This window comes from Phoca vitulina, unplaced genomic scaffold (assembly GCF_004348235.1).
Source record: "Phoca vitulina isolate PV1807 unplaced genomic scaffold, GSC_HSeal_1.0 scaffold24, whole genome shotgun sequence".
NCBI lineage: Eukaryota > Metazoa > Chordata > Mammalia > Carnivora > Phocidae > Phoca > Phoca vitulina.
This window is the reverse complement of record NW_022589727.1, coordinates 10,195,873-10,212,133: the sequence shown is the minus strand read 5'-3', so window position 1 is coordinate 10,212,133 and position 16,261 is coordinate 10,195,873. Positions and strand designations below refer to the sequence as shown.

The following is a 16,261-nucleotide window of genomic DNA, read 5'->3' as shown; positions in this document are numbered from 1 at the left end:
ATAGTAGGAAGGGAAAAATGAAGGGGGGGGGAAATCGGAGGGGGAGATGAACCATGAGAGACTGTGGACTCTGAGAAACAAACTGAGGGTTCTAGAGGGGAGGAGGGTGGGGGGATGGGTTAGCCTGGTGATGGGTATTAAGGAGGGCACGTTCTGCATGGAGCACTGGGTGTTATACGCAAACAATGAATCATGGAACACTACATCAAAAACTAATGATGTAATGTATGGTGACTAACATAACATAATAAAATAAAATTTTAAAAAAATTGCAAAGGAGACAAAAAAAAAAAAGGGTAAACCATGTGTGATACGAGACTGCACAGGCAGGTATGTCTGCCTATTCAGGGACCTAGTAGGAGAGTAAGGAGGCATTTTTGTCCCTTCATTCCTGTTAACATTAATGTAGGTATGGAGAGGAAATGATCATACTTATGTTAAAAAGAAAGGAAAGAAAGAAAGAAAGAAAGAAAGAAAGAAAGAAAGAAAGAAAGAAAGAAAGAAAGAGGAAGAAAGAAAGAAAGAAAAAGAAAATGAAAGAAAGAAAGAAAGAAAGAACCTACCACAGTGCAGATAATGGATTAGAAAGAGAGCATAATGACTGCAGTAAACTAGCTTTGGAAGTCACTATAAGTTCATGCAAGATATGATGATTGCTTGTACCAGGGTGCTGGTGGAGTAATGAGATAGTTAAAAAGATACTTAGCATGTGGAACATATTTTCTTAACATGTTGAAAATGAGGATTGAAATAGAAAAAGGAAGCAAGAAAACCTGTAGGTTTCTGAGCTAAGAAAACTAGCAGTTGCTAGAAAGAATTGAGGGTTGACAAGGACAGCAGAAGCTTAATTAAACATATTTTAATTTACTTTAATTTTTTTAAAAGATTTTATTTATTTATTTGACAGAGATAGACACAGCGAGAGAGGGAACACAAGCAGGGGGAATGGGAGAGGGAGAAGCAGGCTTCCCACGGAGCAGGGAGCCTGATGTGGGGCTCGATCCCAGGACCCCGGGATCATGACCTGAGCCGAAGGCAGACGCTTAACTGACTGAGCCACCCAGGCACCCCAGAACATTTTAATTTTTTTTTTTAAAGATTTTATTTATTTATTCATGAGAGACACAGAGAGAGAGAGAGAGAGAAGCAGAGGGAGAAGTAGGCTCCCAAGGAGCAGAGAGCCCGATGCGGGACTCGATCCCAGGACCCTGGGATCATGACCTGAGCCGAAGGCAGACGCTTAACCATCTGAGCCACCCAGGCACCCAAAACATTTTAATTTTAAAGTGTCTTTGAGTATAAGAGGATATGTCAAAAGGAGGATAGGAGTGAGCATAAAACTCCTTATTAGATCATTTTTTCACCATTTTGGCATCTCTAAAGGGATTCAGAGTGATTTAAAGAGCAACACCAAGCAACATCTAGGGGCACCTGGGTAGTTCAGTTGGTTAAGCCTCCGGCTCTTGATTTCAGCTCAGGTCATGATTTCAGGGTTGTTAGATTAAGCCCCGTGTCAGGCTCTGCGCTGGGAGTGGAGCCTACTTAAGATTCTCTCTCCCTCTCCCTCTGCTTCCCGCTCCCACGCTAAAAAAAAAAAAAAAAAGCTAATAGAAACAAACAAAATTTAAGCTAATGATAAACACAAACACCACCATACCACCCCAGGAGGATAAAATGAAGAGATGTATTATATTTAACATGTCGGATATATCAAAATAAAAATTGTATTTGCACAATTACCTGTCATTGATTAAACCTGCTACAGTTTCAATATCAATTTCGAGTCTTCTGTTTTCTTCTGTCAACTGAGTATTTGCAATTGAAATATCTGAAAAGTCTTTTGCAATATTAGAAAGCTCAATATCCCATGATTTTTTCTTTAAGAAAAGAATAAAAGAATCATTTATACATGTCTTGTATCTCAGAAAGAAAAAACATGTATAATAATGAAATTACTTTTACTTGCATGAGTTAGAATTTAGGAATAGAGAATAGAACTCTAGGGAGAAGGAGGGAAAGGTCAACTTACTGTGGCATAATAATTATTAAGTACATCCAGATACTCCTGTTCATTACTTTTTCTCTTCCAGGATAGTTGATCATAAATTTTTTTCAAATCATCTAGCTAAGAAAAAATATACAGAAAAAAATAAACAAATTATGAAGCTTCCCATTCTTTTTTAAAGAAAGAAATATATTTTAAATTATGTAGCTATCATAACTTAATAAATGTTGATTAAAATAGTATAACACCATAGGTTGTTGCCATTTATAAAAACTGATGCAAGATTCTGAATAGAATATAGCAAATTAAGTCTAACAGTGTGCAAATAATTAATCAGAATAAAATAGAATGTATTTTAGTTATGCTGTAAGAATTGATAAAAATTAGAATATTTAAATCATAATTCATCACATTAAAAAATTAAAGGAAAAAATAACACGAATATGGTCAACACTCTAGAGAACAGCTATGAGATAAATTCACTATCTAGTTTCAATAATTTTTAAACTAGTACAAGGAAAAACTACACAAATACAATATAAAGAATAGAAAATACCAAAATAAATCATAAAATGCTGAATGCACACCCACTGAACTCAAGAATGAGACTAGATTATCTCTTATCACCATTATTATTAATCATGTTTTGTGGAAGTTTAACTAAATGCAATTGGATAATAAAACCAAAAGTTATTATTATAATGTTGAATATGAATAGATAATACATCTTCAACTTTAGATATGATTGAACACTTTGAAAAACTTCAGAAGATTTTATTTAAAACTACAATAAACGACTTTGGTAAAATGGCTGGTATAAGCATAAGGAAATTAATAGCTTTTAACCGTAACAGTAATAATCTGTTTAAAAACATAGTGACAATACTTAAAAACTTTGGTCAAAAAATATTAAATATTTGGGAATAAATTAAACATAAAAGGGAAGACCTATATAAAGCAAACACAAATTCTTATTTAAAAGCTTAAATCAAGACCCACATGAAAAGAATGATAAGCCATGCAAAGGTTTAATAGAATATACTGTCAGTTACACGGTTATTTAAACAATTATTTAAAAAAGGAAACTACTGTTATTGGAAGTTAAAAATCCAGTATCATATGCCATAAAGGGAAGCAACTTTAAAAATAAATAAAAACATTTTATGAAATAAACAATATAAAAATAAAATACAAGTAGTATTAAATATATTCAACTTACCAAGAAAATACTAAATATATTTTTCTTAGAATTATGATCAGTAATTAAAGAAATATTTGGATTGATGTTGTATTTTGAAGATGAGTACTTCAATGAATTACAATTTACCTGTATATTTAATAAATTTCCCATATAACTGGACATTATATTTCTAACCCAAATAAAAATAAGTTTTTTATAATTTTTAGTTTCAAGAAGCCTTTGAAATATCTTCCAGAATTGTTCTTCAGAAACTATCCAATTACTAAGTGATGTACAAGCTTTCTTACCCACTCATTATTATCATTGTTTGGGAAATAATCATGAAAAAACTATCAGTCAAGTTTTTCAGATAGTGCAACATACTTTAGATAAAGTTGTAACCAAATTACTCAGACAATGAGACATTTCCACCTTGACATAATTAAAAGGTATATTCTATGGCTTCAATTTTGCTGGATTTTTTTCTTCAGAGTGCTTCACTTATTAGAGTTCTGTTAGGACATTTTAAGTTTTTGAATTAGAAAATACCTTTGTAAAATATCCTAATTTTTGACGTAGTTCTCATTCATAAAGTCATCTAGAAGCCTGAATTTTTCACTGAGGAATACTTGAAGCTCTTTTTATAAATTAATAGGGAGTGAGTTTCTTAAAAAGCACATATTAAAGAATAATGGTTGATCATTCATTTACATATCTGAGGGCACATATGAGTATTGGGTGGCTTTAACTAATCTGATGAATAATTTTTAAAATTTCATGAAATACTTCTCTTAAAATCCCTGCATCACTTTGCAATGGCTTGAATATGACTATTCATGAGTATAACAGTGGGTGGATTTGCCTTTTTGGCAATTTTTTGAATATATGTAATTAGTTACTTTCTTTCATCTGGCTATGGCGTTAGCATTATATGTGCTTAATCAAAAACATGGATTCCAGGACTTACCACTGTTTCTCAAGAAGTTGTCAATACATTTATATTTTCTTTATCTGTACACATTAGCAAAGAATTCACGGTATGAATGAATTCATCACTTTGCAGTGAATTCTAACAACTTTTATACTAGAAATCATAATTACTTTTTTACATATTTGGTTATCTCTGTCTGTAAGTAAAAGATGAATTGTTATTTGACATGGGCATTTAATGAATCATTTTGTTTTTTATATCCCTGAATCTCCCTGTCACCTGGTAGCAGGCTTGATAAATGTCTTACTAACTGCTTCAGCAGATCTGGACTCTGAAGTTAATTGTAATGCTAAAAACATAATTCTAAAGTCTCAGCATTTTCATTCTGTGTCACTCTGTACATACACTTGAGTATCCGTCTATTTTAAAATTTTGGTAGGCTTTCTATTTTTTGTGCTTCAACATGACAATTGTGGATTATTTAATAATTATGACCATTGTGACTAATCTTAGAATACATAACAAAGTAGATTTGTTTTCTTCACCAGTTCATAAAATCCAAAAATCTAATAAAAATCAAATTCTTCCTACACTAATCTTTCTTTGCTGCTTGTAAACATTAGTAAAGGATCTTTAGGAAATACTTTATTTTGGTCTTCATACCTATCTAAAGACATGTTACTGATTCTATTACATTCTTCACTAGTGTCTTTACTTTTACACTTAAACATCCATAATTTTTTTTTTTTTTTAAGAGAGAGAGCATGCATGCCTGAGCAGGGGGATAGGGGCAGAGGGAGAGGGAGACAGAGAATCTTAAGCAGGCTCCACACCCACCCAGTGTGGAGTGTGACTCAAGGCTGGATGTCAGGACCCTGAGATCATGACCTGAGCTGAAATCAAGTGGTGCAGGCTTAACCGAATGAGCCACCCAGATGCCCCAAACATCCGTATATTTAACCACTAATCTAGGACTGAATCTATAGAAGTACAAAAATCATAAACAGGCCCCAAACCAGTTTCTAATGTACTTTCTAGATTAGATGTGGTAGCTCTGATGTCTAAAATTATACATATTTCATATGCCAAACAATTGTCAATCTTTAAGAAGTAGATTTTCCAGTGCATTTTCCAATAAAAAGAAAGGATAAACATGAAAATTCAGTGTCTTAAGGTCAAAATTAATGATCTGTACTACCATGCCACTGATAGGTGTTTGTTGGCAGGCTCAGGAAGTGAAGTTATGAAATGCTCGTGGGCGCACCTTAAGTACTACAGTATAATTCTTACAACCTGCAATTTTTGAATAAGTACCATTATTTTAGCCCTGCCCTAAGCAATAAAATCCATGGAACCACACATGAAATCACTGTGTGCTAATTGCTTTCTTAATATAAATGATAATAAACACATAACTTTGAAAATGCTCATCATTGGAATATCTAAAATTATGTAGATGTCATGAATAGTAATCTTTGCAAGTAAAAAAAGAAGAGGAAATTTGAATGGCTAATAAAAACAAAATGAAAATGAATTTACTTCACCTCCAGGCAGGAAAACGAAAATTAATCCAACACTTCTTTACCCAATAATTAAGTTGGTATGATTTTAAAACACCTACAGTGTTGGGAAAAGTGAGAAATCAGATATTTGTATTGCTCATATACACATATATATGCACAAATATACATACCAAACTTTTCAGAACATATTTTAGTAATATCTATCTTGAAAAGTACACTTAGCTCTGACACGACAATCCAAATGTGGAGAATTCAGTGCATACAAAGAACCAGCACATAAAACCAGCCTACATAAAGTTATTAATTTTAATATTGTTAGTAGTGGTTAATAACGGTTTTCATTCTGAATTTATTTGAAAGGTAAATAATTGAGTAAGTTGTAGTTGAGGTGAATAAAGTGTAATTAATGGCTCAATCAATGAACCTCCTTTGCAACTTCCTTCTAATATGCTTTCTTGTGTATCAGAGCCCAGGACAGAAAAAGAACAGAAAAGAAGGCAGGGAGGCAGGGAGGCAGTTTCTACTCTTATTTGTGAAACTGTTCAAGATGCAAATTAGTTTCAACCAATAGGAGATACAGTCATGCATATTGTGGAAAGCTAAATTGAGGTAAAAGCCATCTTCCCGATTTTTGGTTGCTTTCTCCAATTTAATTTTGCTTGCTCTCTATTGGCAAGTAAGGTCATGAGGTGTGAATATTGTCTAGCTGTGGTTTAGTGTCCATCCGCTAGCTGTGGGTGTCCCAGCTTTCTGATCCAAGGAGCAGGCGTACACTCAATACAGGTCCAGAGGCAGCCTCAGATGGCATAGTTCCTCTACTGGTCAATTTGGGAAACACTCCTGGAAAGTCTAGCCTACAGCTCTCTTGGCCAGCTTTGCAAATTTGTTGAAATCTCTAAATCCCTTTCTAAATGAATGATACCCTTTATATGTATTCTCCTTTAATCAACACGTTAACCCCTAAATCCCTGTCTTGCAGATTTTTAACATATTAAATTAACATACATCTAGTTTTCAAATGAGAAAACTGAATCTCAAAAGGGTGTAATGTGCAGGTCACAACTGGAACGTGGAGGAGAAATTTGAGTCTGATTCTCTGTGACAGCCTCTAACACAACATTCTAAATAAAGTGCTTTAAAAATTCTCAACCTTACTAATCAGAGAAATGAAAATTTAAAACTACAGAGGGATAAATCCTCCAAAAGAACTATAATTAAAAATAAATAAAAGACAATATTAGATGATGGTGTTAATCTGAGGCTGGAACTCTCATACATGATGGTCTGAGTAGGAAAAATGCATAACTATCCTGGAAAAATTTTTTGGCATTATCTACTAAAACTGAACAGATGGGGTTTTTTGGCCTAGCAATTCCCAACATAAATTAATACACAGTTCCAATGCATATTTCAACTGCCTTGGTCTGAAAAACTAGAAGGACTGAATATCATAAACTGGAACAGGGAAAACTGCAGGTTTATAGAGATGTTGGATATCTAAAGTTCAATTTTGGAAAAGGTAAGCTTGACATACCAACTAGACACCTAAGTGGAGATTGAGTTGTCAGTTACATATACATAAAGCTTATTCTAAAAGACTAAGCCCTGGGATTCTCAAATGTTCGTGGAGTTTGGGGAAATATAGAGAAACCAGCGAAGGAAACTGAAAGCAAGTTTCCAGAAGAGTAAAAAGAAACAAGAATAATGTGTTAGAAACCAAGAGAAAACGTTTCCAGAGATAAGGGTATAATCAACTTGGTTAAGTGCTACATATAAGTTAATTAAAATAAGGACAAAGAAACAATGATTAGATTTCACAATGTGGAAATCACTGTTGACCTATATCAGAGATACTCTGGTTGAATGGTGAGGGCAAAAAAGAAAATTGGAATGCGTCTAAGATAGGGTGAGAGATATTATAACCAAATAAGATTTATTACAATAATGCAAGGTTCAACATTAGGAAACCCATCAATACAATTAACTATATTTATACATATAAGAGAAAATATTACATGAGCATCTCCCTAGATGCAAAAAAGAATCTTGACAAAATTTGAAACCTGTTCCCAATTAAAAAAATACTCAATAAATTGAAACTGATATTTTCTTAACATGACAAAATATATATTGACTCCTAAGTCAGACTCTTATTTAAGGGAAAAAAAACTAGCACCAATCCCATCAAGGGAAGAACATAGCAAGGATGCCAATGATCTCTACTACCATTTAATATCGTACTGGATGCATTAACCAGTGTAATCAGATAAGAGATAACAATTAAAAGACATAAAAATAGTGAAGGGATTGGGGCGCTTGGGTGGCTTAGTCGTTAAGCATCTGCCTTTGGCTTGGGTCATGATCCCAGTGTCCTGGGATCGAGCCCTGCGTCAGGCTCCCTGCTCAGCGGGAAGCCTGCTTCTCCCTCTCCCACTCCCCCTGCTTGTGTTCCCTCTCTCCCGCTGCCTCTCTCTCTGTCAAATAAATAAAAAATCTTAAAAAAAATCGTGAAGGGATAATAATATCTATATTTACAGTTGAAATAATAGCACCCTTGGAAAATCCAAAATAAACAATGATAAAACATAAATAATTTTAAAATCAATAAATTAGTATAATATGATTTAGCATTATTGACTTCAGATACCTAAATATAACCAGTAATGAGAATTAATGAAAGAGAAAATCCCCAATTAACGTGCAACGAAATAACTAATTAGGCATAAACTTATGAAAAATATTGAAACCCTATATGAGGAAAACTTCTGAAAAATTTCTAAAAGACACAAAAGGAGACCTGAACAAATAGAATGGTATCATCTTACTGGCTTAAAATAATACATATGTGTTATCTCATAGTTCTGCAGAACAGAATGCTGGTGGGCTAAGTGAATAGCCTGTTTAGGGTCTCACGAGCTGAAACGAAGGTTTCAGCTGGCCTGGGTTCTTCTGCAGAGACTCTAGGGAATGAGCCACTGCTAATCTCATCAAGATTGTAGGCAGAATTCATTTTCCTTTCACATTTTTTATATGGCCCACTCCATTTTAAAGTCAGCAATGGCTGGTTGAATGCTTCTCATGTTCTGTGTCTCTCTGACTCCACCTTCTGCTACATTTCCCTGACTTTTTCTATCCTCAGCCAAGAGGAAGAACAATCTTCTTTAGCTCTCAATTGCACCCTCTGGAATTTTATCCACACTCTCAATTCTTGGTTACACCTTCAGGACTCTTGGTTTCACCATTCGAGTCATCCTTCCTTTTTCATGAAAGATAGCACATGTTTGCAGGTTATCAACCAGCTTCCTGCCAGCAGAATCATGAGATCCAACAGCTTTCTTTTATACACTGTTGGCCTCTTTCAGTATTTTGCTGATATGAAATTCACAACATGTGGGTCTCCCATGTATAATAGTGATGCAGTCATTCATTCATTCATTCATATATATGTGTATATATATATATGTGTGTATATACACATATATGTATGCATGTATGCATATCTATATATTTATATATCTTATATATATGCATATGTATGTTTATGTGTATGTGTGCATGTGTCTGTGTTTGTGTGTGTATTCCATTACATAGTGGGGACATGTCCAAAATATTTCTTAGATAATCACTTCTCTATTTTTGGTTACACTGTTAATAGTTGAGGGGCAATATCCTTATGTGTCCTTCTAGATTAAGGAACATGTGAATTACTTCAATTAAAAAAGAATTTCAATTAAAACTGATTAATATTTGTAAATTATACCCAAATGTATAAACTTAAATTCTAGTAGTGACATAGAATATAGGTTTTTTCCCCCAACATATATAAAACCACCTCTACAACTAGAAAATGATTGAATTCATAACCTTAAAGCATTTTTATCATTTAAAGAATACTAATGAAAGTAACCAATATTTACAGTACTTAATATAGAGTTACTCTCTCTAAGAGAACTGTGAAATACAAGAAATCCAGCAGGTAGTCTCATCTAAAAGTTAATCATAAGGTACCAAATGCATACAAAATTATTTATTATGAGAATAACTTTTCTTAGCTCTCCATTTCACTCAAATCAATTGTAAAATTTCTAAAATCTATCTCTTTTACAACATAGATAATGTTTGCTTAAGACAAAGTCAAGGAATTTTTATTTTAAAGAATAAATCACAGACCTGTACTTCTGAAAATATATTATATGTTAAAAAAAAAAGATAGTAGGAAGGGAAAAATGAAGGGGGGGAAATCGGAAGGGGAGATGAACCATGAGAGATTATGGACTCTGAGAAACAAACTGAGGGTTCTAGAGGGGAGGGCGGTGGGGGATGGGTTAACCTGGTGATGGGTATTAAAGAGGGCACATATTGAATGGAGCACTGGGAATTATACGCAAACAATGAATCATGGAACACTACATCAAAAACTAATGATGTAATGTATGGTGATTAACATAATAAAATAAAATTTAAAAAAATCAAAAAGTAGAGTACTATAAATATCAGCCCTGTAAATTTACAGCATTGAAGCAATAAGAAAAAATAGGAATAACAGATTACAATTATAAACATGAAAAAAACTCAATGTAATGAAAGTTAACAAAAATCAGCTTTAAAAATCAAACTTGTAAAATATGTTTACAAAGAATAATGTGAGCAAGTCTTCCACAAAAATAAATATAAATAGTAAACATATGGGGGAAAAAAAGAATTAGTAAATTAAATCACAAATGATATTGAGGAGGGAAAAACCCTCTATACTTATAATGCAAACACCAAGAATTGTTATGTAGTGTGGTTTTAAAGTTTTTTAAAAATGTATTTTTTAAAAGTTAACATGTGCATAAAAGGAAACCACAAAACACAAGAAGCAAAGAACAAAGTCATCTGTAATCACAAGCAATTTACAGTCTGACTTCTAGGTCCAGTGTGTGTATCTATATAACTAAGCATTTTAATGTAATTAAGAGCGTACAGTTATGTATCGTGCTTTTTCACACAACATGAATATTTACCATTTCAAAGTCCCCAAACTGAGAGTATTTTGATAACCAAGAATACACTACACCAACTCAATCTGAAAGAAAAAAAATGTAATCCTGCCTTACTTGGTGCCAAATATGTCATAAAAGACAAAAATGGCAACAGGCCTCTAGATAAAGATATTGGCAAAATTCAATTAAAATAATGCATTCTCTTCATGTTCAATTAAAAATGAGACATAAAGTAACAGAGTACACAAAGTATAATGCTTCTGAAAGAATTCATTATTCAATCTATACTATTAGCAAAGAGCTACGTTGCCATTGAATCACTTAGTATCTTCCTATAGTGTAGCCAAAAGCAATGTACACACATTAACAGTTATCATTTAAATGTAAATATGAACACACCCACATACATCTCTCCCTCTATACTTCCTTCTGCCCCTCTGTTGCCAACCTAATAAGTCCTAACATACATTTCTCAGAGACAGTTTAACAATTCCATGCTCAAGATGCTTCTTTCCTATCAATTATAACAAAAAGAAACTTATAAATTGGTTAATTAAATAGCTGTACATTTTATCATACATTGCACCTCAGGATATCTGAAAAACCTAGATGTTACAAATAATGAACCTTGTCCACAATAAACACAAGAACTTTACAAAGACACATATACAGACCTATGGTTATAACTTAAAACTGTCTTCTAGATATAGAGATACTAGTAAAAAGCCCTTCCCGTCACCCTTCATTTGCTCCATCCACCATTTCAATGACTAAGTACAGGAATACATCTAGCTCCAAGAGGTGGATTAACAGACACCTCAGAACAGTCCTAAAAACTAACAAAAGGACATTTATTGTAACAGGACTATTTTACCACCCCTACTTTTTATATACTTTGGACATTAGGACTTGTTTATCCTTTAATACACAGCAATGTTAACTACAATGCACTTACATAACGATGGTTATTAGACAATCTGAACTTGGCTAAAGACTCGTGGGCACAGAACACTTCTCTCCTCACTCCCTTCCCTGCCCACCCCACAACCCGTGAACAGTCAGCATACTCTCCAAGACATCAAGTTTAACAATTCCATTCCCAAAATACAACCATTCTTATGAGTTAACAGAATACTTAAAGGGCGTTACTTTAATTCTCTACCTTTAACATATGTGCACCTTTAAACATCTAGAAGACTAGATCTTTCAAGTAAGGATTTATTTGAAGTTTGCCCACTATATACACAGCAGCATTGAAGGAACCCTCCCTCTTCTCACCTCTATCAACCCAGGAGAAAGTATAGTATCTGTAATGCTTAGAGGGAATTTTAACAATTTCACTTCCTCTAGTTGTTTGCAGAACAATCTTTTTTTTTTTTTTTAAAGATTTATTTATTTGACAGAGAGAGACACAGCGAGAGAGGGAACACAAGCAGGGGGAGTGGAAGAGGGAGAAGCAGGCGTCCCGCCCAGCAGGGAGCCCGATGTGGGGCTCGATCCCAGGACTCTGGGATCATGACCTGAGCCGAAGGCAGACGCTTAACGACTGAGCCGCCCAGACGCCCCCATCCTGGTAACTTTCTTGCACCAATGTTAATGTTTAAGTTTTAGAAAGTTTAGAAATTTAGATGTGGTATCAGGATTTGATGATAATACTTAAAAACTGAAAACATCCTAAACGTTCGATAATAAAGTTCTAAGAAACTCTCAATTATTAAAATTACATTGTAAAATATAATTTTGAGTAAGTTTTTTTATAAGGAGAAACATGTCATCAATTACTGTATGGATATGATAATATAGTTTTTAAATATAGCACAAAGCCTGTTTATGCAAAACAAATATTAGCAGTGACCACATCTGGATAGTGAAGTCATAGATCAATATTCTCTTCTACTCACATGAGTATATTCTAAACTCTGAGGTATGAACATTAAATATTTGTGCTATTCAAAAAGTGCCTTAAAGAAATGCTAGCTAATAGTTTGTGCAATGAATCCTACCAAATTTTCTGAGAGTTTTAAGGAAGAAAATAGGATCCCTTATTAGTAATTTCAATGTAGTGTGGTAGTGAAAACTCACTGGAAATTATTTGAAGTGGAAATGCAGGAGAGAAATCTGAGTGAATGCAGAAAATCCTTTCAAGAACTTTTGCTTCAAAGTGTAACAAGAAATGCAACTGTAGCTCTTAGGGAAAGATTTAAAAACAACAAAAAACATTAAGCATTCCAAACAGAGAAGTGAAAGGTAAAAAGGAATAGAATAAGCCTAAAGGAATAAGAAGAAAATAAATCCTAACTATAAAAGCAAACATTAATATTTTAGAAGTTGGAAATTATAGAGTAATGAAATCTAAGGGCCACCTCTTATTTTTTATTCCACTTATAAAAACTTGAAAATCTAATTTAAAAAGTGAAAAATACATATACAATTAATTAGAAGTAAGAGATAAAAGTATAAGAGAGCATTCTATAACATATCATAATAATTTCAAAATCTTAATCCACTTGGATTATTTCTAGGGCCATTAAAAATTGTAAATTAACCTTAAGAAGAAACCTATATAACCTGGTAAGATCAATCATGTGATGAAATAAAACAACTGTCCATGACAAATAAAATAATAATGCAAACAATTAAAAAATATAAAAGCACGAGAGTTATATTTTCACTAAGGGTTTTATCTAACTTTCAAGAAAAAGTTATTTAAATCCATATTAATTCCTTAGGTAATAAGAAAGGAAGAAAAGCTTCACAATTCATTTTTTAAAGCTAGTATAATCCTGATAAGAAAATCTATCAAATATAGCACAAATTAAGAACACTGGAATACAGACTAACTTATGAATATGGATGCAAAATCTTAAATAAAATACTTGCAAATCAAACTCAGCAGTAAATTAAAGGAACAATAAACCATAACCAAGCAGAGTCATCTCAAGAATTTTAAAAAGATTTAATATTAATATAATACATCACTTCAATAGGTCAAACGAGAAACTCTTTAGAATCTTCACAGATGCTCACAAAGCAACATCTATTCCTGGTAAACAGTTTTTATAACCTGAGTATATTTTTTAAATCTTTAACATGATAATGAGCATATATTTGAAATCAACACTTAGATAACATTAAAGACTTCTTTAAAATAAGAAATGAAATAAAGTCAATTTCATAGATTTTAAAAATATTTTAGAAATATGCCACACTGATTGAAATCTCATGATGAAAAAATTAGCAATATGTACTTTTATATATATTATCACATTTTATCCATATTATTTTATTGAATATTTTGTTTTTATTTATTTTTATTTTCTTAAGATTTTATTTATTCATTTGACAGAGAGAGACACAGCAAGAGAGGGAACACAAGCAGGGGGAGTGAGAGAGGGAGAAGCAGATTCCCGCTGAGAGGGAGCCCGATGCCGGGCTGACCTGAGCCGAAGGCAGACTCTTAATGACTGAGCCACCCAGGCGCCCCTTTTATTGAATATTTTATAATGAAGGAATATCAAAAAATTGCATTGCAGTTTGGCTCTACCACTTAACAGCTTTGTGTCCATGAAGAATTTACTCTGGCTCTTTAGACTAGTTTATTTGGTGGTAGTAATAATTATGCACATGATTAATAATAATTATTGGCTTACCTTTTTTTTAAGAAATAAATTGCTTAATTCATAAGATTTTAAGGTAAAATATGAATCAAAAAGCAGAATTTGCTAGATGTTTTGTGGTATCAGGATTTATACTCTATAGTACATAGACCAATAAGGTAGTAATAAATAATAAATTTCTACTAACAAAATCAATATCCAAAAATGAAAACATAAGTATATATACAAAAGCAATTCACTTATTTACAACCTTTATCTGCAATCTGATTTTTTAAAAAAAGTTTTGTGTACCTGCTACTGCTTAGTAAAATATGAAAATCACAAAGGATTTCTAAATCTTTAAAAGTCATTTTTTATTATCTAATGAAATGACTGGATAAAATGAAATATAGATGGCTGTTTTTTTAATATCACAAGAAACTAAGAGTTACAGATGATGAAATTATGTTCTAAAATAATTCTGAACTATGGTAGTAGTAAACTTCAAAGAAAACATGAGAAAATTTATAGGAAATCTGTCCTTTAACACTTAAAAAGAATTTGATTTTGACAATATTTTTAAAGTACTTAACCAATTTCAAGATGTTTTCTGGCCTACAAAAGCTAGTGTTTGTAGAAATGAGAAGGAAAAATGTGTTTTCATAGATACAATTCCAACACAAATTAGAAAAAAGTGTATGTTAATGAAGTAAAGACTAAATTGGAAGCATGATATGCCTGGAAATTTTAAAAAATCAGTTAGGTTGTATGTGCAATTAGGCAGCACAAATCTTTTACTTTTCTCTTGAGCTAGAAGTTTCAACTGCATACCAAAAAATAATGCATGGAAGTGATGCACATCATTGCTTTTAATTGAGTGCTTAACATGCGCTCTTTGAAAACCTAGTTAAAAGGTTTTTATAATGAGCAAAATGTAGAAAAAAAATTAATATATCTAAACTTCATCATGTTCTGATCTTCCCCAGGAAGTATGATAGACCCCAAATGATTTCTATAATTGAAAAATATTACTAACCTTATAAAATATGTTCATAATATCTCATCAAAAATAACATCTTGTTAGGAAGGGCCATACTTGCTATTTTAGAGATGATCAAAGAAATAAAAAACTGATTGTTTGTAGGCTTAGTGAATGAATTTTCCATTTTTGAAGATATTTTGTTAACAATGATATTCTTTAAGATGACAAATTTCAGCATGATTAGGAAATTGAGAACATAATTATTTGACAACACTATATAATATTTTAAAAATTTTTACTGGTTGTGCTGTATTTTCCTGATGCTTATAGTAGTCCCTGGAAAGAAATTATACATAAGAAAGTACATGCACCATTTTAAATCTTCACGGATTATGTGAATGTATGCACTATACACTCCACATCCCACAAAATTCTTTCCAAGCTCACAAGGTGATACATTTCTTTTTCTCCATTTATTCCTCCTTCTTTCTTTCCTTTCCTTCTTCCTTCCTCCTATCTTCCCTTCCTTCTTTCCTTCCTCCCTCCCGTCCTCCCTTCCCTTCCCTTCACTTCCTTTCCTTTCTCTCCCCTTCCTTCTTTTCTTTCATTTATTCACTGGTTAACTCACTCATTCAAAAAGCCTGAAATGCCTTTTCTTGAGTGCCTAATATGGCATATCATAGAGTACCTAATATAGGACAGACACTGTGCGTGTTACACAGAGGAAACAAAAATCACAATGCATCTTCTATCCTTAAAAACCTTATAGTCTAAAAAGTAGAACACAGGTAATCACGACTTCAGTAGTGTTGTAAGTACTGGTATGGAGCTAAACATAGAGTGCAATTAGTGGCCAAAGCAGACAGAAGAAAGTGAAGAGACTGTTTCACCAACGATTTTACCTCCTCCAAGTTGAAGTTTAAAATGAGAGGATTCATAGGGTGCCTGGGTGGCTCAGTTGGTTAAGCATCTGACTCTTGATTTTGGCTCACGTCATGATCTCAAGGTCCTGAGACTGAGCTCCACCCCCCCCCCCCCCCCCCCCCCCCCCCCCCCCCC

At 33.0% G+C, this 16,261-nt stretch overlaps 1 protein-coding gene across 1 annotated transcript in view; it reads right to left on the bottom strand.

The window, feature by feature from the left end:
- Window positions 1-16,261, bottom strand: part of CCDC178 (coiled-coil domain containing 178) — a 414,615-nt gene that overhangs the window by 304,381 nt on the left and 93,973 nt on the right. The window contains exons 10-11 of the mRNA XM_032421225.1: window positions 2,030-2,125; window positions 1,741-1,877 (exon numbers count right to left, since the gene is read on the bottom strand). Of these exons, the coding sequence (XP_032277116.1) occupies window positions 1,741-1,877; window positions 2,030-2,125 (233 nt within the window). The remainder of the gene's footprint in view (window positions 1-1,740; window positions 1,878-2,029; window positions 2,126-16,261) is intronic.